The sequence below is a fragment of the Sapajus apella genome, unplaced genomic scaffold (genome assembly GCF_009761245.1).
Source record: "Sapajus apella isolate SASKATOON/1434 unplaced genomic scaffold, GSC_monkey_1.0 scaffold20, whole genome shotgun sequence".
NCBI classification, from domain to species: Eukaryota; Metazoa; Chordata; class Mammalia; order Primates; family Cebidae; genus Sapajus; species Sapajus apella.
The window spans coordinates 11,174,467-11,196,429 of NW_022436960.1; the positions used below are offsets into that span (position 1 = coordinate 11,174,467).

The window sequence follows — 21,963 nt, forward strand, 5'->3', positions numbered from 1 at the left end:
CTAAAAATACAAAAATTAGCCAGGCATGGTAACACATGCCTGTAATCCCAGCTACTCGGGAGGCTGAGGCAGATGAATCACTTGAACCCAGGAGGTGGCGGTTGCAGTGAGCCAAGACTATGCCACTGTACTCCAGCCTAGGCAACAGAGCAAGACTCCAACTCAAAAAAAAAAAAAAAAAAAAGAATATAAGATGAAGCAAGCAGCAATGGCCTACTATATTATAGTGTAAAACACCTGAAAATTAGTGGACTATTTGTACCCTCATTTATCATTTATCTCTTTGTTCATTTTCTTTTAGAGGGTATTTTTCTAATAGATTTGTATGAGGTCTTTATATATAGACATATGCCAGTGAGTTGCCTGGCCAACATAATAAAACCCCATCTCTACTAAAAATACAAAAATTAGCTGGGCAAGGTCGTGTGAGCCTGTAGTCCCAGCCACTCGGGAGGCTGAGACAGGAGAATCACTTGAACCCGTGAGATGGAGGTTGTGGTGAGCTGAGATTGAGATTGCTCCACTGCACTCCAGCCTGGACAACAGAGCAAGACTCAATCTCAAAAAAAAAAAAAAAAGAAAAAGAAACCTTTACTTGTGGCCAGGTGTGGTGGCTCACACCTGTAATCCCAGCACTTTGGGAGGCCAAGGCAGGCAGATCACCTGAGGTTAGAAGTTCAAGACCAGCCTGGCCAACATGGAGAAACCCCATCTCTACTAAAAATACAAGAATTAGCCAGGCATGACGGTGCACACCTGTAATCCCAGCTACTCAGAATGCTGAGACACGAGAATTGCTTGAACCCGGGAAGCGGAGGTTGCAGTAAGCTGAGATCGCACCACTTCACTCCAGCCTGGATGACACAGCAAGACCCTGTCTCAAAAAAAACAAAAAACCTGTGCTTGTATTCCCCAAATATACAAAAAGTTACAAAATAATAATAATAATAATAAAAATAAGGACATTAAAGAATACATACTCAGAAGCTGCTCATCTCTCTGTTTTCTTCTAGGCTGCACATATGTAGCATTAAATGAATCTGTGATAAGTAAGGAGGGCCTGCTTAGCATTTCCAGGGAACATCCATTTAAATGGCTATAAGAAAGTTTAAGAACAGGAATATTTAATATCATTTCAAGTAAACAATAATAGCTTCTCTTACTTAAAAAACAAGCAGCTTCATTTATAAGGTGTTCCATTCTCTAACTGTAAATTAGACATGCTTATTGATAAGAAATCTAGCAAGATTTCTTATACTTCAGAAAAAGTATAAAGAAGAAAATAAAAATCTTCCAGAGTACCATTACTCAGAGATAACTGATACAATATTTTGGTGTACACCCTTCTAAGCATATGTTTTTCTATGCACGTATATATTTTTAATTTTTCTTTTCGCCCTGCCTTATGGTACTAACATACATATGTATTTTACAAAGCTGGTATCCCATATACATTCCTATATACTCATTTCTATATCCTGGTTTTTACCCATGACACAAAAATTTTTTTCTAAACTAAATGTTTAACAATTACAAAAACATTTTATTGTGTCTACACTGTATTTATTTGATCCTTTCCCTTTACTGATATTTAGGTCATTTATTTTTGCCATTATAATCTTTCAAAGAACATTTTTAGAAAAAGCTTCAATTACATTTCTGATTATTTCTTTAGGTCACACTCCTAGAAATGTATAGACTACAATACATAGTACCGCTAAAAGGCTTTCCAGAAAGATTTAATCTTTTCCAGAGAAGTTCAACCAAAAAGACTAACCAACTCTACATACTTCCCTGAAGAAACTCACTATTTAAAAATAATTTTGGCCTAGTGCAGTGGCTCATGCCTGTAATCCCAACACTTTGGAGGACAGAGGTGGGCAGATCATTTGAGCCCAGTAGTTCAAGACCAGCCTGGGCAACATGGTGAAACCTCATCTCACACAAAATAGCCAGGCATGGTAGAGCACACCTATGGTCCTAGTTACTCGGGAGGCCAAGGTGGGAGGATCGCTTGAAGCTGGGAGGTTGAGACTACAGTGAGCAGTGATTGTGCCTCCAGCCTCAGCGACAGAGTGAGACTCTGTCTCAAAAAAATAAATAAATAAAAATATCAATAAGAATAGTAATTTTAATGATATCTAATTAAAAAGATCATTTACATTTTCTCTTTTTTGACTTTATAACTTTTGTCTATCTTGCAACTGGTATATTTTTTATTTTTTATTAATCTTTTTCCTTTCTTTCTTTTTTTTTTTTTTTTTTTTTTTTGAGAGACAGAGTCTCGCATTGTCACCCAGGCTAGAGTGCAATGACGCAATCTTGACTCACTGTAACCTCCGCCTTCCAGGTTCATGCAATTCTCCTGCCTCAGCCTCCCGAGTAGCTGGGATTACAGATGCATACCACCACACCCAGCTAATTTTTTGTATTTTTAGTAGAGACAGGGTTTCACTATGTTGGTCAGACTGGTCTCAAACTCCTGACCTCATGATCCACCCGCCTCAGCCTCCCAAAGTGCTAGGATTACAGGCATGAGCCACCGTACCCAGCCATTAATCAATTAATACCTGATCTTATATCTACGTTATAAATTTTGGGGCAACTTGTTTCCTAGTTTGATTTTTTTTTTAATTTGTTGTTTCAGATATTTGAACCTGTATGTCATCAAACCTATCAAACTTTTCTTTCATAACTTCGTCCATTACCTCTACGCTTACAAAGTCTTTTCCAAATCAGAGCTCAGACTCACCAATATGACTTCGTCTCTATTTAGTTCTAATCCATCTGAAATTTATTGTTATATAAAGACACAAATTGATTTTTTTCCAAAATGGTTGAATTCAATACCATTTTTTCACATAGCCATCTCTCATTAATCTACAGTTATAAGTGTCTAAAATTTAGTCTGTTTCTCTTAAACATTTCAGATCCTCAGGCTACTGTAATGTAACACAAAATACCTAGGAACTTAATGTACAGATAAAACAAAATAAGCCTGTAAGAGACTAAACACCAAAATATTTTATAGTAATGCTCTGGGTACCAAATAAACTATATAAAATAGTAACTAGCATTGTGTTCTCTCTCAAAGGAACTGACTTTGAATATACAGGGCAGTTATGTTAGATGGTAATTACATTACATGCAGGGCAACTCTTGTTGTTAAAACCATCAGATCTCGTGAAACCGATTCACTATCATGAGAACAGCATGGGAAAGACCTGTCCCCATAATTCAGTCATCTCCAACTGTGTCCCTCCCACAACAAATGGGAATTGTGGGAGCTACAAGATGAGATTTGGGTGGGGACACAAAGCCAACCCATATCACGTTACAAAACAAAAGAACAACCCCATCCACAAAGTTTTGTTAAACAGCAGGTCAAGAACAGGTAATTTAATATGTAAAAATTCATCTCCTTTGCAACATCTCCAGGGAGATATCTGTTTTGTAGAGTGTCTACTTACATGTAAATTTTTAAAATCTCTTATGTGTTATACCAAACTTTTCCCCTTACTATGCAAATAATTTATTTTGAAAACATCCCCTATTTGATGTTTTTAAATTGCTCCACATTTCTGATTAAAAACAAAACAAAACTGTGTTTCTGATTTTCCCTCCAAAGAAAAAAATAACACCAATTGTATTTCCTTTAGCTTTCGCCTTGATATACCTACATCTCCCTCTTGTGGTTAAAGTCAACTGCATAAACAATTTCTTCTTCTCCATCTTTGACTATTTTCCATATTGTTCCACCTATCATATGACCGGCTGGCAGAGGTGTGATAGACAGGCCATGTCCTTTACCTATGTCAACAAGATAATAATACTCAGATTTCTTTTATAACCCTAAAGAAAGGTTAGTTCAATAATAAACTCTTAATGTCCAATGCTAGAATTCAGTCATTTTCTACTCTGCTGCCATAGCACTTCATTTATCCCAGTCACTACATTTAGCCATCTCAGCTACTCTGTCTCCTCAACCTAACTGTAAGCTCTGAGGAGGAGGAAATGACCACGTTAACTTTTATTATACACAGTAAACACTAAATGAGTCTTAAGTTAAATATGAAAAGGCCTGAGCTATTAACATTTTGTTAGCATTTATTCTGAAATTTTTAAAATTCAAATGGAAATTAAGAGTTCTGTATCAAGGCAGAATGTGCCACCTTCTTTATTCTTCAGACCATAATGCCTATAATTTTCACTCCAAATTCTCGTCAGTATTTTCCAGCAAGTTAAACCCCATTCGTCTAACAACTTACTACTGGAAATTCTTTTTACCTTTCAAATTTACAATTTGAGAGAATTTTAGCTGCTGTATTTTATCAAAGGCTGCATCCACATCGTCTAACGTAAAGAGCGTAAAATCTTCTGTATTGTGTCGAGACTAAAAGAATAAAACAAATAAAGGTGAAAAATAACCACTGAAGGAGCGCTAGCAAATTTTTCAAACTGCTTAAATTACCTGATAAAGATCATACATGAACATCTGTCCCATTTTATAAACAGGAATGGTTGCATAGATAGCACAGTTCAGACCCAACTTTCCAACAGCATACGGGAGGGCACCAAGGTGGAGAGGATCGGGGTGAGACAACAGTACAGCATCAATCTGGTGAACATGCCTATAGGAACACAATCCAAAGGACTACTTCTTGAATCTTTTTAAGGGTAAAGGCAGGATATTCAAAATTATTCACCAATTCTGGATTGAAGACTACGCTGGGGTAAAGAGCAAAACTAAGACCTAAAATTATGATTACCTGTGAATTTCAATTATTACTACCTGTGCTCTGCATAGCTATAAAAACGGTGGTATAAGGCACACTTAAATATATGGTTGTAGACACATTTTAAAAAGAAGAAAAAGCCAGGTGTGATGGCACACACCTGTAATCCCAGCACTTAGGGAGGCCAAGGCAGGCAAATTGTTTGAGCTCAGGAGTTCAAGATTAGCCCAGGCAACATGGTAAAATACCATCGCTATAAAAAAATCCCCCTCTTCAGGCCGGGCGCGGTGGCTCAAGCCTGTAATCCCAGCACTTTGGGAGGCCGAGGCGGGTGGATCACGAGGTCAAGAGATCGAGGTCAACATGGTGAAACCCCGTCTCTACTAAAAATACAAAACATTAGCTGGGCATAGTGGTGCGTGCCTGTAATCCCAGCTACTCAGGAGGCTGAGGCAGGGGAATTGCCTGAACCCAGGAGGCGGAGGTTGCGGTGAGCCGAGATCGCGCCATTGCACTCTAGCCTGGGTAACAAGAGTGAAACTGCGTCTCACACAAAAAAAAAAAAAAAAAAAAAAAAAAAAAAAATCCCCCTCAAAAAAAAATAGCCAGGTATGGTGGCATGAGCCTGTAGTCCCGGCTACTCAGAGGGATGAGATGGGAGGATCACTTGACCACAGGAGGTTGAGCTTGCTGAGATCACGCCACTGCACTCCAGCCTGGGTGACACAATGAAACCCTGCCTAAAAATAAAAACAAGAACAAAAACAAAATAGAACAATAGATATCACAAATAAATTGATTTTTAATAGCTAACCTGCATGCTATTTCTTTTTTTGAGACAAAGTCTGGCTCTATTGCCCAGGCTGGAGTGCACTGGCATGACCTTGGCTCACTGCAACCGTTGCTGCCTGGTTCAAGCGATTCTCCTGCCTGAGCCTTCCAAGTAGCTGGGATTACAGGCACCCACCACCAGGCCTGGCTCATTTTTATATTTTTAGTAGAGAAGGGTTTCACCATATTGGCCAAGCTGGTCTTAAACTCCTGACCTCAGGTGATCCCCTCCCAAAGTTATGGGATTATAGGCATGAGCCACTGCACCCAGCCTTGCTTAACTCCTTTTTTTTTTTGATATGGAGTTTCGCTCTTGTTGCCCAGGCTGGAGTACAATGGTGCGATCTCCACTCACTGCAACCTTTGCCTCCAGGGTTCAAGTCATTCTCCTACCTCAGGCTCCCACGTAGCTGGGATTACTGGCATGTGTCACCATGCTCAACTAATTTTTGTAATTTTAGTAGAGACGGGGTTTCTCCACATTGGTCAGGCTGGTTACAAACTCCTGACCTCAAGTGATCTGCCGACCTCGGCCTCCAAAAGTACTGGGATTATAGGCGTGAGCTTAGCTTAGAATTTCAGAAATTATTATTGGCTGGGCACAGTGGTTCACGCCTGTAATTGCAGCACTTTGGGAGGCGAGACGGGCAGATCACCTGAGGTCATGAGTTCAGGAAAGGCTGGCCAACATGGCAAAACCCCATCTCCACTAAAAATACAAAAACTGGCTGGGCACGGTGGCTCACGTCTGTAATCCCAGCACTTTGGGTGGCTGAAGTGGGCAGATCACCTGAGGTTGGGAGTTCCAACCAACCTGACCAACACGGAGAAAACCTGTCTCTACTAAAAAGTAAAAAATTAGCCAGGCGTGGTGGCACGTGCCTGTGGTCCCAGCTACTTGGGAGGCTGAGGCGGAAGAATCACTTGAACCCAGGAAGCGGAGGTTGCAGTGAGCCGCGATTGCACCACTGCACTCCAGCCTGGTGACAGAGCAAGACTCCGTCTCAAAAAAAATAAATACAAATACAAATACAAATACAAAAATTAGCCAGGCACGATGGCGCATGCCTGTAATCCCAGCTACTCAGTAGGCCGAAGCAGGAGAATTGCTTCAACCAGAGAGGCAGAAGTTACAGTGGGCCAAGATCTTGCCACTGCACTCCAGCCTGGGTGACAGAGCAAGACTCTGTCTCAGGAAAAAAAAAAAACATGTATATATATACATATTTAAATCCTCTTTTCTTGCAAAATTAGTATAATACTGAAAACATAATTGGTTTATTTTATTTTTTTGAGACAGAGTCTTGCTCTGTTGCCAAGGCTGGAGTGCAAGTGGTACAACCTCAGCTCACTGCAACCTCTGCCTCCCAGGTTTAAGCAATTCTCCTATATTGGTGGTGGCGGTGTGGTGGTGTGCGCCTATAGTCCGAGTAGCTGGGACTACAGGTGTGTACCACCACACCAAGCTAATTTTTGTATTTTTAGTAGAGCTGGGGCTTCACTATGTTGGCCAGGCTGGTCTTGAACTCCTGAACTCAAGTGAACTGACCGTCTCAGCCTCCCAAAGTGTTGGGATTACAGGCGGGAGCCACCGTGCCTGGCCCATAATTGATTTTTTTTTTTTTTAATAAATCAGTATCTCATGGTCACTCTGAGAACCAGTTCACAGTGTTTAACATCAAAAGATCTAGAAAGTAAGCTAATGTGATCTGACTACAGAACTTTCACATGGAAAGTGTTTTCATCTTCTCAAATTCTTAGGTATTCTTGTTCTCTCCAAAAATTAGCACACAACAATTTCTACTAAAATCCATTAGCTTAAGATTTTGCGGAATTTCAACAAGCAAAGCTTATAATTCAATCAAAACTTTACAAGTTAAAATGGTCACTATAGCTTTTTAGCATAAGTAAAATTAAGCCTTTTGCTATAAACTAGTGTAAAAAGGCAACATTTATCACATCAAAATGGTATTATACTAGAGAAAAGAAAATTGATTTAATGAAAACCTAAAATTATGAAATGTAACTTACTTCCTCAGGGAATCTATAATATCCATAGAAAAGTGTTCATCCCAGCCACAGTCCAATAAAAATCTAAACTCATCAACTTGGAGAAGATAGCAAAGGGCAGATTCTTCTTGGACCCCAGAAAGGGTAGTTAATTTGATAATAGATGTCATTTTTTTTTTGGTCCAGAGACAGCAGGCTAAAAGGATCTTTCAAAGGAAATGAAAACATAATTAAACATAAAAGCACAGTCTGACATATATAATAGACAAATTGATTAAAGTTATTTCAAATATTTAAGTGCATAGAAATTCCATTAACACAAAAAGCAGTTCAAAGGCCCATTTCCATCATTGCCAAGTTTTTTATTTATTTTTTAACTGAAAGCAAGCTTATTAAGTCACTGTCAAGTTTAAAAGCACAAACATAATCTTAGACACAATGAGTCCTTTAGTGGCCCCCCAGTGGGGTTTAATAAAAGGTAGTGAATGTTGCAATCAAATAGGGCGATATATGAATCTACTCCTATGTCATTTGAAGCAAGTTAATTAACCTTTCCTCACCTATGTATCTTAGCCTATAAAACATTAATATTAATATATATGTAAAAAGTATATTGAAGTATTTCAAATGATGTATAAATTACCCATAACAGATACTACTGCATCCAAGTTCCTCAATAAATAAATGTTTAGAAATTAATTATCTCATCCTTGAAGGTGAATTTGTTACTTTTTATCTTGCTCTGTGATGGCACTCATTTCACTGTTAATACAATGATTAGTTTATATGCCTTTCCCTCCTATTAGTTAGACCAGTGGTCCTTGAGACTCTGGTAAAAACCTATGGCCCTTCCCCTCTCCTCCACCAACTCTCAACACACCAAAACAAAAAACAAGAGTACATACACATGTAGAAATTCACAATCTTTTCAGGGAGTTTAACATTAAGAATCCTTGCATTGGAATGTGAGCAAGTGAAAAACAGAGGTGGCATCTTATGTTTGCAACTCCCAAATAGAACCTGACATACAATCAACATATATCTGATGGAATGCAAATTGGGAAGCCTACTACATGTATTTCAGGAACACATAACATGAACATATTTAGAGGCCAGGCACGGTGACTCATGCCTGTGATCCCAGCACTTTGGGAGGCCGAGGCAGGAGTTTGAGACCAGCCTGGACAATGTAGTGAGACTCTGTCTCTACAAAATATTTAGTGCTCTATAATTGCTATTTATTTACTTGCTTTGTCTGTCATCTTCTCTCCACCTGTGCCCACACGGGAATGTGGACTCCATAATGGTAAAGACCTTCTCTATTTTGATCACAGTTACATTCCAGTGCCTCCACAGTGCCTAACAGACAGTGGTAGTAGATAAATTACGAAATGGGGCATGGCTAGTATTAAATAAGCTCATTGTCCTTACCACACCATAAACCGGAACCTATTTACATGTATTTGCCCTTGCTTGAGAGAGCTCTCTTGATCCATTTTTGTATCCTTAGTACATGAGCACATCCCTGCACATAGTGTTTGTTCAATAAATGTTGGTAAGTTAAAATTTAAAATATATTGACTTGTTTTTGTTTTTTAAAACGGGATCTTTCTGTCACCCAAGCTGGAGTGCAGTGGTGCAATCATGGCTCATTTGCAACCTCAGCCTCCTGGGCTCAAGTGATCCTCCCACTTCAGCCTCTTGGGTAGCTGGGACTACGGGTACACACCACCACATTCAGCTAATTTTTTTGTAGAGACAGAGTTTCACTATGTTGCCCAGGCTGGGCTCAAGTGATCTACACCGGGGCCTCCCAAAATGCTTTACAGGTGTGGGACATTAATTCTCTATTTGATGAAAAACGTTCATAAATAAAATTTGGGGAAGGGCCTTGGAAATTCTCCTTGCCAAAAAGCTTACTGTGCCACAATTATATTAATGGCCTAAAGGAAACTCTTTTCTACTTAAATCTTCCTTAATTCCTACTTCCTTCATTTAGGTTATGAAGTAACATGCAAAGTATCTTGCAGCTAGAACTGAGTAAGTTCATGTTAAAACTTATTTGCAGACAGATCAAGACTTCAACAGACACAGCGATATTTTTACTACAAATGTTCATTAAAAAAGCTGTATCTTTATTAAACATTCATTACTTACTGATACCTGATATCAGTCGTATGTATGATGAAACACCAGGAATTCTGCAGAGTTCTTTACAAATCTAAAAAATAAATAAGAGCCTTATGAATGTGGTATTATGATTTCACTGTTTATAATTATGGTGTTTAACTTGTATCTTGCCCTAAGACATCAGGAGCAGCAGCAAGTGGTATAACGTATGGTCCTTTTTTGAAAAAGAGATTTGTCATAATTTTAGGAAGCTTAAGCTTACATAAACAGATAAAATAATAAAAGACATAAAAATATTTAGGAAGGTTAAGCTGACATAACCTTATGTTATTGAGAATCACAGAAGAGGTGGGATTTAAGATTACTCACTAAGGATTGGTAAGACATGGTAGAAACAAAGAGAAGGTACTCAAAACAGGAATAACAGGAGTAAAGCCACAAAACGAAAGCTTAAGAGTACCAGAAACCTCAGATCTCTGCACTTTTGAGTAAAAACTTTTAAAGTACCAGTGGAAAAACTAGCCTGCACACATTCACAAAAGCAAAAAATAAAAGGCCTAATGAACAGTAAGGGGCCATATAATAAAGGGCCTTGGAAATTTTGAACCTAGTCCTACAGGAAACAGAAACATTTTAAGATTCATTGCCAACTAGAAAGATGGTATGATACAGGTAATTCTGTATTTTGGGGAAATTAGCTGGTGTGTATGATTGATAAGATGATACAGAAAGCAGGGAGAAAAAAACAGAAAGTATTTAATGGACCACTCCCTCCTAACTTTGCTGATTCTATCCTGGGACCAAATTTCTTCAGTCTCAAATGTATTTTATAGCTCTGTGACATCAATACATTAGTTGCTATCTAAATAATGAAGGCTTGAAATGCTACATGCTGATTCTTCACTTCTGAGAGTCGATTACCAGCTCCTGATCATTCTTCCCTCAGGAACGCTTTGCCTATCGTTCCTTTTCTATTTCTACTGCCAGCACCCTAATGCAGGAAGGGCCTCATTACCTTACATTTGGGTTTCTCAGTTTCTCTGCCTCCAGTCTTTCCTCCCTTCAACCAACCTAAACATTGCTACCAGATTCATCTTCAGAAACACCCTGCACATATCACCCCTTGCTCAGAAATCTTTGAAGTACTGCTTAAGAAAAGACAAACCGAATGCCTTAACTGGCAATGGAGGAAGTCATCCTGACATCACTGCTCAATGTCTTCAGGCCCAGCTCATATTCCACCTCCTTACAAATTCCCACATCTAGTATAGACTAGAACAGCTCTGTCAACAGACATATAATACATGCCACAAATGTACTTTTAAATTTCTTCATGGCCACATGGAAAAGTGAAAAAGAAACAGATGGAATTAATTTTAACGTATTGTATTTAACCCAATAGGTCCAAAATATTATTTCAACATGTAATCATGTTGAATATTTTACATAAATATGAAGTCATGTTCATATTAAATCTTCAAAATCCAGTGTGTATTTTATATTGACAGCCCATTTGAATTAGACTAATAACCACATCTGAAGTGCTCAGTAGCTACACGTGGCTAGTGGCTACTGTAATAGTGCAGATCTAGACTCCAAGACATAAAAATCAATGCCTTCCACTAGATAGAACATCGTGTTCTGTCACCCCTCAGGTGCAGGTTGGCACCATCCTATTTTTGTGTACGTCTCTGACTGGATTTTAAGGGTATTGCCAAACATTTACTCTCCCAGATTAAAAACTCAAGTCACCTTCTTATCATCAACTTGGCAGTGACCAGGTGAATCCCATGTGACATTTACTTCATGTCTCTCTGACCTCCTTCACTGTCGTGCCTCCACAGAGACACTCATTGCCTTACCTGAATGATTGAAAATTTCCTTTCATCTAGATTTCCTGTTCCCAGTTGATCCTTCATACAGCTGTCAGAGACCATCCTAAAAAAACAAGTATCCTCCTGCCCACTCCTTGCACAAAATATCCACTGGATTCCTGCTAACTACTGAATAAAATCTCAACTCCCTACTGGAAAACAAGATCCTCCAAAGCTGATCTTAACCTACCTCTTCCTTCACCAATCACTCTTGCACTAAACGCTCAAGCAGATTGTTATCCCATTCTCCCTAGGTATGCTAAAGCTTCTCAAAGCTCTGTATTCTGCACTGAATCCCAGAATTACCTTCTCCTTTTGAGCTCAGCAAATTCCTTTTCATCCTAATGAACCAGCTCAAATATTTACTCCTTTACAAAGCTTTTTTGTTGCCCTAGGCAAAGTTATTTTGTTATAAAGGGGGCACGAACAATATTTGTTGAATGGATGTCCAATGTATAAAGGAGTAAAAGTGATCATCTTTGTATATCCAATGCCAAGCTCAGTGGTCAAGATGGCATAAATGGGTATTGCAGGAAGGAATGAAACCTCATCATATAATAAATTCCTTCAGGGCCCTGGTTTTGACAGATAGTACTTCATCGCAAATATCTATCACAGTTAACTTGCCCTCTCAATAATGATCAAATGATCGTGCATGTTGCTGGGTGCAGTGGCTCACACCTGTAATCTCAACACCTTGGGAACTCGAGTTCCAGACCAGCCTGGGCAACATGGTAAAACCCCATCTCTACTAAAGACACAAAAAAGTAGCCAGGCGCGGTGGCTGCTCTGGTGACCCCAGCTACTTGGGAGGCTGAGGTGGGAGGACTGCTTGAGCCCAAGACGTGGAAGTTGCAGTGAGCTGAGATGGCACCACTGCACTCCAGCCTGGAAGACAAGCGAGACCCCATCTCAAAGAATAAAAAATCATGACCGTGGCCTGGCGAGATGGCTCAAGCCTGTAATCCCAACATTGGGATCCCGGCCGTGGCAGGCAGATCACCTGAGGCTGGGAGTTCAAGACCAGCCTGAGCAACATGGAGAAACTCTGCCTCTACTAAAAATACAAAATTAGCTGGGTGTGGTGGTGCATGCCTGTAATCCCAGCTACTCCGGAGGCTGAGGCAGCAGAATCACTTGAACCCAGGAGGCGGAGGTTGCGGTGAGCCGAGATCGCGCCATTGCACTCCAGCCTCATATCATAAATTCCCTCAGGGTCCTGGTTTTGACAGATAGTACTTCATCTGGGCAACAAGAGCGAAAGTCAGTCTCAAAAAAGAAAAGGAAAAAAAAAAAATCATGACTGAGCATGTTGATGACAACTAAGGTGAACTAAGCAAAATCCAAGGGAAAACAGAAGAGTTTGGGTTAGCCTCGGAGCTCACTTAGCAGGAAGTCTCTTCCCGGTCAGTTGAGGGTTGCAAGGCCGGGTATGGTGGCTCATGCCTGTAATCCCGGCACAGGCCAAAATGGGAGGATCTCTTGGCCCAGGAGTTCGACACCAGCCTGGGCAACATAGTGAAACGCCGTTTCAAAGAAAAGAAGGGTTGGGGGAGAGAGAAGAAAGAGAGCGAGCGAGAGAGAGAGAGAGAGAGATTAACAGGATTGCAAAACTAAATATTAGGGGATGGGGCTGGGCGCGGAGGCTCACACCTGTAATCCCAGCACTCTTGGAGACCGAGGCTGGCGGATCACGAGGTCAGGAGTTCAAGGCCAGCCTGACCAACATGATGAAACCCCATCTCTCTTTAAAACTTTTTAAAAATAAAAATAAATAAATAAATATGGGAATGGGTATAAATGATAGCTCAGGTTCACCTGGTCACAGGAGGCCAGACTTGCCGGGCTTGGAGCTAATCTGACCTCTTGTTTTCTAAAAAGCACGTAAAATAGCACGAAGTCAAAATAATTAGGACTTGGGACTACACAGTGATAGTGGAAACGCTTGAGGGCGATGGTGGGAGGGCTGGGAGGGCCAAGACCCTTTTAGTACAGCATGGTACAAATATCCGAAAGGTCTCTGGAATCGAAGAACAAAAAGGACGCCTCCGTGGTATGGTCTCTCAACCCAAAACGACGGAAAGAGTCCGAGCGCTGGAGGCTGAGAACGCCGCAGCCACGAGGCCAAGGACCCAAAGCTGGCGTCGGTTTAACTCCTCCAGCGCCGCGAGATGAAAGGGGAAAGCACAGGGAAACAGAAAGGAGGGAAGGAGATCCCGGGAGGGAACCGCATGGGCTGCCGCAAAACAGCCAGAAGCTTGAGACCCATGGAGAAGTCACTTCTCTTTCCCTCGCTGACCACTTCTGCCGGAAACGGCCGGGACAGTCGCAGCCGGGGGACGCGTACTCTGGGGAGACCGGGTCGGAGACAGGGCCCGCCACTCCCGGAGAGCCGATGACGCCGCCTCCCCCAGCCAGAGGCTCGCTCCTTTCTCCCGCCCTCACTTGCCTCGTCTGGCCTCCCCTAGTGCCGTCCACTTCCCTTCCCAACCCCTAGGCGAATCCAGGTTCAAGAGGGAGAAAAGCCGATGCTGACTCAGCAGCGCCGGGGACCACCGACCGGCAGAAACCCCGCAGTGGCGGCCGCCATTTTGGAGCTGGAGGCGAGCGGCGGAAGCAAAGAGCACCCAGGACGAGACCATCTCCGGGGGGTGGGCACAGGGCTGTCGGAAGAAGACGGCGCTCAGGCCTGCATGCCTCTTCGGCGTTGAGCCAAGTTTTATTCAGAAATTATTGGTAATGTTTAGTAGCTAAGAAAAAATGAGAGGAGTCAACCCTGAGGAGGAAGAAGTAGTGTGATTTGCCGGCGCCACCCCTCTGCTCCCTGCGGACGCGGCGAATGGCAAGTCCCGAGGTCGCAGCTTCTACTGGAGCCGGTGGCTGAGTTCTCCGTTGTCCTTGGGGTGTCCGCTCGCTGTTGCCACTGGATCTGCAGGTGGGTCTGGGGAGCCTGGGCGGCCGCGGTACCACCGACGACGGCGAGGGTGGAGGGGTCCTGGCGAGGGTGGAGAGGAGGGTTCTAGACAGTTCCTCGGTGCTGTGCGTGTGTGGAGGGGTAGTCTGCGCTTCCCTGGGCCTTCCTAGCTAAGATGAGTAGAAAGGGAAAGGTTTTCTCCGGGTGGGGGATGGGGTTTCCAGGCCGGAGCTTTTGGAAAGGGTTTTCTGAGGCTTTCATAGCAGAAAACGTCCGGAGAGATGTGACCCAGTGACCGCTCGCTAGCCGGACTGGAGAGGAGACCGGCGGCGATCCTACCATCTGGCCTGAAGCGAGCAGCGTAATTTCGTCCAAGTCCCAGCCTTCTGTCTCCTCGCTAACCTCGCTGTCTTCCCCCGCAATCCTCTTGAACCGACTCGTCGCACCAAAATGATGTGCTTACCCTTTTGCTTTGCTTTTTAATTTTTATTTTTGAGTCAGAAATTCACTTTTGTCACCCAGGCTGGAGTGCAATGGCGCAATCTCGTCTCACTGCAACCCCCGCCTGCCGAATCCAAGTGATTCTCCTGTCTCGGCCTCCCGAGTAGCTGGGATTACAGGCGAACACCACGCCCGGCTAATTTTTATATTTTTACTAGAGACAGGGTTTCACCATGTTGACTAGGCTGGTCTCGAACCTCTGACCTCAGGTGATCTGCCCGCCTCGGCCTCCCAAAGTGCTGGATTACAGGCGTGAGCCACCGCGTCCGACCAACCTTTTGCTTTTTTTAAAACGTAGTATTTAAAATCGATCTTGGTTTCCAAGACCTCAAGGAGTTCCAGGCGTCAAATAATTTTATTCCTTCCGTGCATCTTGCAAAGTTTTCACAGGTTAAATCGACAGTTTTTAAGCAATACATCTAAAGTGCTGCGGGGACTGGTTAGACAGTGTCTCCTTGTTTCCAATGTGAATTTGGAGTGACTTATAAAAAAGGTATACACCAGATGCGTTTTTCTTTCTAGTGGTTGAGTGAGGGAAAACATGGGGTTGAAGAAGAATATTAGGAAAAATAAGAAAAAAGTGAGATTGATATGAATGTTTATCTCTGTGCTTAGTACGAGAGACAGTAATATACAAGAGCTTGGGCCACAGTGGCTCAGGCCTGTAATCCAAACACCTTGGGAGGTCAAGATGGGAGTATCTTGAGCCCAGGAGTTTGAGACCATGGAGCCAGACTGCCTGGGTACTAATCACAGCTCTGCCACTTACCTGCGTCTGTGAATATAGGCAAATTACTTTATCAGGATTGTCCCCGGATTTCTTCATATGAAAAAAATAAGCCTATTGCTTTGGGGACATTGTATTAGCTAAGATGTATGTAGTGTTATTGTGAGGATTATATAAGTTGGTAATTATGAAAAGCATCAAGAAGGATGCCTGGCAGTGCTTTAAGATTCAGCTCTTGCCAGGCCTGATGGCTCACGCCTGTAAACCCAACACTTTGGGAGGCGGAGGTGGGTGGACAACCTGAGGTCTGGAGTTTGAGACCAGCCTGACCAATACGGAGAAACCCCGTCTCTACTAAAAATACAAAAAATTATCTGTGAACACAGAGACATGTATTGTCTAGTGTTTTGCAGTTTAGTACTTCCAACTTTATCTTATTTGAGGCACTCATTATTCCCACACTTGCCTGGCTCAAGATTATAAAGCAAATAAGCGGCTAACGTGGCCACTTGGTCTGTATCACAAAAAGTACCTAAAGATATAAATACAAATAATGTTGCTTAATGAAGGCACCATCTTTTAGGAAATAAAGTCAGGTTGATTACACTTACATTTATATGTCCAAGAACCATTTGCATCAAAATCTATGGGGGAGTTCTTTTAAGTACAGATTTTGCAGCCTCACCTGGAGGTAAGGCCAAGAAATCCCTAGACTGAAAAGGGCTCCTCCGGTGATTTTGATGTACAGTCAAGTTTAAGAACTCCAGCTGTAAATAATAGACTAGAACATAAAACAAATTGATGGCCGTTGTAAATTAACTATTTAAATATCCTTAACCGCTATCATAATTTTCTAGACCAGTGATATACTGGAACATGTGTAGCATTACACTTCATAAAATACAGTATATAATAATTATGTGACTTTTAAGTTCATGACCACTTCCTAAACCAGACACTTTGGAAGTCTGAGAAATAATTTGAATTGTGAGGTCAGGTGCTGTGGCTCAATCCTGTAATCCCAGAGCTTTAGTATGCTGAGGCAGGAGGATCACTTTAGCCCAGGAATTTGAGGTTCCAGTGAGGTATGATCATGCTACTGCATTCCAGTCTGGGAAACAGAGCAAGACCTTTCCTTTTAAAAGAAAAGTATGGCCAGGCAGGTGTGCGGTGGCTCATGCCTGTAATCACAGCACTTTGGGAGGCCAAGGTGGCCAGACCACGAGGTAAGGAGTTCGAAACTAGCCTGGCCAACAGTGAAACCCCATCTCTACTAAAAATACAAAAATTAGCTGGGCATGGTGGCGCGGCTGAGAATTTGCTGGGCATGGTGGCCGAGACAAGAGAATTGCTTGAACCCAGGAGGCGGAGGTTGCATCGAGCTGAATTTGCACAACTGCACTCCAGCCTGCACCACAGAGTGAGACTCTGTCTCAAAAAATAAAAAAGAGAGAAAGAAGTATGAATTGGATAACTATGCCACCCAGTGTTGGAGGAGAGGCAGAAATTTAGTCTACATAGTCCTAGCACAGCTTAGTGCTGAGCAAGTGTTGACAACAATAATGTATTGATTGTCTTTGTACGATGATAGGTCTTCTCAGTCAGTGTACATGATTTATTAATTTAGGTCCAAATGCACACAGGTGTGTTTTGACTTCCTCTGTATATACAAATTTTTACAGAAAATTGGCAATCCAACTATGTTTTTATTGAATTAGTGCAATTTATTTTCCACATGATAATTATTAAAGGTTCAGCATCCCTGATCAGAATATTGAAAATCCAAAATGCCCCCAGATCTGAAACTTGAGGTCACAAGTTTGAGACCAGCCTGGGCAACATAGCAAGAGCTACAAAAAAAAATTTTTTTTAAGAATTTTTTTTTAATTAGCATGTATAGCTCCAGCTACTCAGGAGGTTGAAGTGGGAAAATCACTTGAGCTCAGGAGTTCAAGACTGCAGTGGACTATGATAACTCCACTGCACTCCATCCTAGGTGACAGAGTGAAACTTTCACACACAAAAAAATGCATATAAGATTACCTTCAGGCGCCGGGCGCGGTGGCTCAAGCCTGTAATCCCAGCACTTTGGGAGGCCGAGACGGGTGGATCACGAGGTCAAGAGATCAAGACCATCCTGGTCAACATGGTGAAACCCTGTCTCTACTAAAACTACAAAAAATTAGCTGGGCATGGTGGTGCTTGCCTGTAATGCCAGCTACTCAGGAGGCTGAGACAGGAGAATTGCCTGAACCCAGGAGGCGGAGGTTGCGGTGAGCCGAGATCGCACCATTGCACTCCAACCTGGGTAACAAGAGCGAAACTCCGTCTCAAAAAAAACAAAAAAAAAAAAAAAAAAAAAGATTACCTTCAGGCTATGTGTATAAGGTATCTATATAAAGCACAAATGAATTTTACGTTTAAATTTGGTCCTATCCTCAAGATAGCTCATGTATATGCAGATATTTCAAAATCTGAACAAATCCAAAATACTTCAGGTCCCAAGCATTTCAGATACAGAAAACTCTATAGTTTAGAACCCTATAGTTCTATTCCGCCTCGTCCACCTCCTGCGAACTCAGCATTTAAAAGCTTTTAAGTACCATAAACATCAATTCAGGGAGGGGTTTTTTAGGCACGAGCTATAATATAATAGGAACCAAAGCTGTAGAGTGAAGCTGAATTTGAATAGCTATTTGGATTAAGCTATTTTCTTTCTTTTTTTTTTTTTTTTTTTATGGCATGAGTCTATGTCTGAAGGATTAAGCTATTTTCTTATCTGTAAAATGTAGATAATAGTTATTTCACATTACATATAGAAATGTATGATGGCTCTGGTACCTAGCAGTCATTCTTTTTTTTTTTTTTTTTTTTTTTTTGAGACAGCGTCTTTCTCTGTTACCCAGGTGATCTGTGATCTCAGCTCACTGCAACCTCCACCTCCTGGGGTCAAGCAGTCCTCTCGCCTCAGCCTCCTGAGTAGCTGGGACTACGAGCATCTACCACCACACCCAGATAATTTTTTGACTTTGTGTAGAGACAAGGTTTTGCCGTGTTGCCCAGGCTTGTCTCAAACTTCTAGGCTCAAGCAGTCCATTCGCCTTAGCCTCCCAAAGTGCTGGGGTTACAGGCATGAGCCACCTAGTAGTCATTCTGTAAAAGGAAGTTTTCTTCCTTTACCTTTTGTTTTTCTTTTTTGAGATGGAGTCTCTTCCCCCAGGCTGGAGTGCAGTGGCACCATCTCAGCTCACTGCAACCTCTGCCTCCTGAATTCAAGCAATTCTGCCTCAGCCTCCTGAGTAGCTAGGATTATAGGCATGCACCACCACTCCTAGCTACCTTTTGTATTTTTAGTAGAGATGGGGTTTTACCATGTTGGCCAGGCTGGTCTCAAACACCTAACCTCATGATCTGCCTGCCTCAGCCTCCCAAAGTGCTAGGATTACAGGTGTGAGCCTCCACACCCAGCCCCTTTACCTTTTATAGAGTAATTGATATTCAGATCTACTGTGACATTATTGAATATAGATTTTTTTTTTTCCTCTCATATCTTAATTTTCCTTCTAAAATTAGTTTTCAGTAATTATAGCTTTACCTAAAGAATTCCACTTCTGGCAAAATTGTATTACTCAATTTGTTTTTGCATTGCAAGAAATTCTAAATGTTTTACACATGTAAAAGTTCGTAACCAGAGCCAGGTGTACTGGTGCATGCCTGTAATCCCAGCTACTTGGGAGGCTGAGGCAGGAAGAATACGTGAGCCCAGGAGTTGAGAGCTGTAGTGCCTGTGAATAGCACTGCACTCCAGCCTGGGCAACATAGTAAGACCTTGTCTCTTTTACAAAAAAAAAGGTTCCAAAACAGCATGAGGAGGGTGCAAACAATCAACTGTTGGCAAGTACAGTTTTTGTATCTTATCACATCACTAGTGAAGCTATAAGTAAAATTTAATAAATAGACTTGGTACAGTGTAATTTTTATATTAATCATTGTCCCGTATATAATCTTCAATTAGATTTTTAAGCATTACACTACATTCTGATGCCAGGCAAGCAGAGAGGCTTATTATGCTTTTAACACCTGTCTCTTACATCTATGTCTATCATCTTCCTGTTTCAGGTACAATTTATTTATTTATTTTATTGAGACAGTCTTGCTCTGTCGCCCAGGCTGGAGTGTGGTGGCACAATCTTGGCTCAGTGAAGTCTCTGCCTCCTGGGTTCAAGCAATTCTGCCTCAGCCTCTCCAATAGCTGGGATAACAGACATGTACCACCACAGTTGGCTAATTTCTGTACTTTTAATAGAGACAGCATTTTGCCATGTTGGCCAGCCTGGTCTCGAACTCCTGACCTCAAGTGATCCACCCACTTTAGCCTCCCAAAGTGCTGGGATTACAGGCATGAACCACCACGCCCAGCCCGGGTGCAATTTAAAAGCTATTTCAAAAAAAAAAAAAAAAGTCCAGGTGCAGTGGCTCACGCCTGTAATCCCAGCACTTTGGGAGGCCTAGGCAGGCAGATTACAAGGTCAGGAGTTCAAGACCAGCCTGGCCAATGTAGTAAAACCCCCGTCTCTACTAAAAATATTAAAAATTAGCCCAGTGTGGTGACAGGCACCTTTAATCCCAGCTACTCAGGAAGCTGAGGCATGAGAATTGCTTGAACTGGGGAGGCAGAGTTTGCAGTGAGCTGAGATAGTATCACGGCATTCCAGCCTGGGTGACAGAGCCAAGACTCCCTCTCAAAAAAAGCAGCGGGGGTTGTATTTCTGATATTTTCTTTTTTTCTTTTAGCGATCATGGTGAGCTTCCTTCAACTTGTGCGGGACCAGTGGGTTATTCTTTTTGTCCCTATGGGATTTGTCCTTGGATGTTACCTTGACAGAAAGAATGATGAAAAGCTAACTGCCTTCCGGAACAAGAGTATGTTATATAAAAGGTTAGTCTGCATTTTTTTAAATCGGCAATTGGCCAGATTTGGGGAATATTCTTTTTAATAGGTGCCAAAAATAAATAGAAGGGGTAATTTTCCCCCCTGAGGACTTAGATTCAAATTATACTGTTTTTTAGTCTTGTTCATTATTGAATCCTTGGATAAAACAACATGATTCCCTCTAGAATGTAAACAGTCTCCATTTTATGAATAGGCTATTTGAGGTCTTTGAAAGTATCCTCTTATTTTAATTCAAAGTGCATTTTAATATGAAACAGTTTAAAAGCAGTTGACCAAAGCCTAACTTAGATACAGCTTCCACATACATTGTCATATATATTATCTTACTTAAGACATGATATTGAAGAGGAAGTTTGCAAAGCAGAGGTTTAAAAAAAAAAAAAGAAAGAAAGAAAAAAAAAAAAAGACATGATATAGGCTGGGCACAGTGCACGCCCAGCCAGTAATTACAATTCTTTAACCCAGAAAAATGAAGCTGATATGGTTAAAATCATGAGAGAAAAGAATGAGTATGATGAATTGAATATGTAAATTTTTTAAATGGATCAGTTTAATAGAAAATAAAATATTGGCCGGGCATGGTGGCTCATACCTGTAATCCTAGCACCCTGGGGGCCGAGGCAGGCAGATCACTTGAGGTCAGGAGTTCAAGACCAGCCTGGCTAACATGGTGAAACTCCATCTCTACTAAAAATGGAAAATTAGATGTGGTGTCGCAGGACTATAATCCCAGCTACTCAGGAGGGTGAGACAGGAGAATAGCTTGAACCCAGGAGGTGGGGTTTGCAGTGAGCCAAGATTGTGCGACTATACTCCAGCCTGGGCGACAGAGCAAGACTCCGTCTCAAAAAAATAAAATAAAAATTTTGACTGACTTCCCCTTTAATTTCTTATCAAAATTTTATTTTCACTTTTTCCATTTCTTCCTTTTTTGCTTTCCGCACAGGGAATTGCGACCCAATGAAGAATATACCTGGAAGTAAAGACTGGCTGATGGATGCAGTGTTAACATTTTAAAGTTCTGAGAGAAATAAAAACGTGAAATGTCTTTCCTCTCATACGAAGGTAGTTGTTATAGTGAATCTCAAGTTTCTCTTCAAAGAATCAGTATGTCAGTATGTTCAGCTCTCTTATTCTTTAATTCTCTATTTTAATGTTTAACTTCCTCATAATTCTAGTTAACAACCTTCTCCCCAGGTTCTAATCAGTAGTTCACATCCGCTCCTCCTCCCCACCATCCTGATTCATCCCAGTCACTTTCCTGCTCGTGGAAACACCCACCCTGC

At 41.6% G+C, this 21,963-nt stretch overlaps 2 protein-coding genes across 4 annotated transcripts in view; one reads left to right on the forward strand and one right to left on the reverse strand.

The window, feature by feature from the left end:
* The window catches only part of CPSF2 (cleavage and polyadenylation specific factor 2), a 37,598-nt gene extending 23,398 nt beyond the window's left edge, over positions 1-14,200 (reverse strand). The window contains exons 1-7 of one of the 2 annotated variants that reach the window (XM_032287601.1): positions 14,031-14,200; positions 9,735-9,798; positions 7,599-7,783; positions 4,472-4,631; positions 4,288-4,393; positions 3,681-3,810; positions 981-1,096 (exon numbers count right to left, since the gene is read on the reverse strand). In XM_032287601.1, coding sequence (XP_032143492.1) covers positions 981-1,096; positions 3,681-3,810; positions 4,288-4,393; positions 4,472-4,631; positions 7,599-7,747 — 661 coding nt within the window. In that variant the 5' untranslated portion in view covers positions 7,748-7,783; positions 9,735-9,798; positions 14,031-14,200. The remainder of the gene's footprint in view (positions 1-980; positions 1,097-3,680; positions 3,811-4,287; positions 4,394-4,471; positions 4,632-7,598; positions 7,784-9,734; positions 9,799-14,030) is intronic. The other variant, XM_032287600.1, reaches the window with a different exon arrangement.
* An 8-nt stretch (positions 14,201-14,208) lies between these two features.
* NDUFB1 (NADH:ubiquinone oxidoreductase subunit B1) lies at positions 14,209-21,737 on the forward strand. Of its 2 annotated transcripts, none has more exons than XM_032287602.1 (3): positions 14,209-14,516; positions 20,518-20,662; positions 21,624-21,737. In XM_032287602.1, the coding sequence occupies exons 2-3, from the start codon at positions 20,523-20,525 to the stop codon at positions 21,658-21,660; spliced, it is 177 nt and encodes a 58-aa protein (XP_032143493.1). In that variant the 5' UTR covers positions 14,209-14,516; positions 20,518-20,522; the 3' UTR covers positions 21,661-21,737. The 2 variants fall into 2 exon arrangements, with proteins under 2 accessions (XP_032143493.1, XP_032143494.1); XM_032287603.1 differs by lacking the exon at positions 14,209-14,516 and adding an exon at positions 18,824-18,884.
* Positions 21,738-21,963: the final 226 nt, after the last annotated feature.

Excerpts from the sequence above, each read along its gene's own strand:
- NDUFB1 (XM_032287602.1), top strand. The coding sequence starts at position 20,523 with ATGGTGAGCTTCCTTCAACTTGTGCGGGACCAGTGGGTTATTCTTTTT. Across the intron at positions 20,663-21,623 it reads AAGAGTATGTTATATAAAAG|GGAATTGCGACCCAATGAAG; the intron begins GTTAGTCTGCAT and ends CTTTCCGCACAG.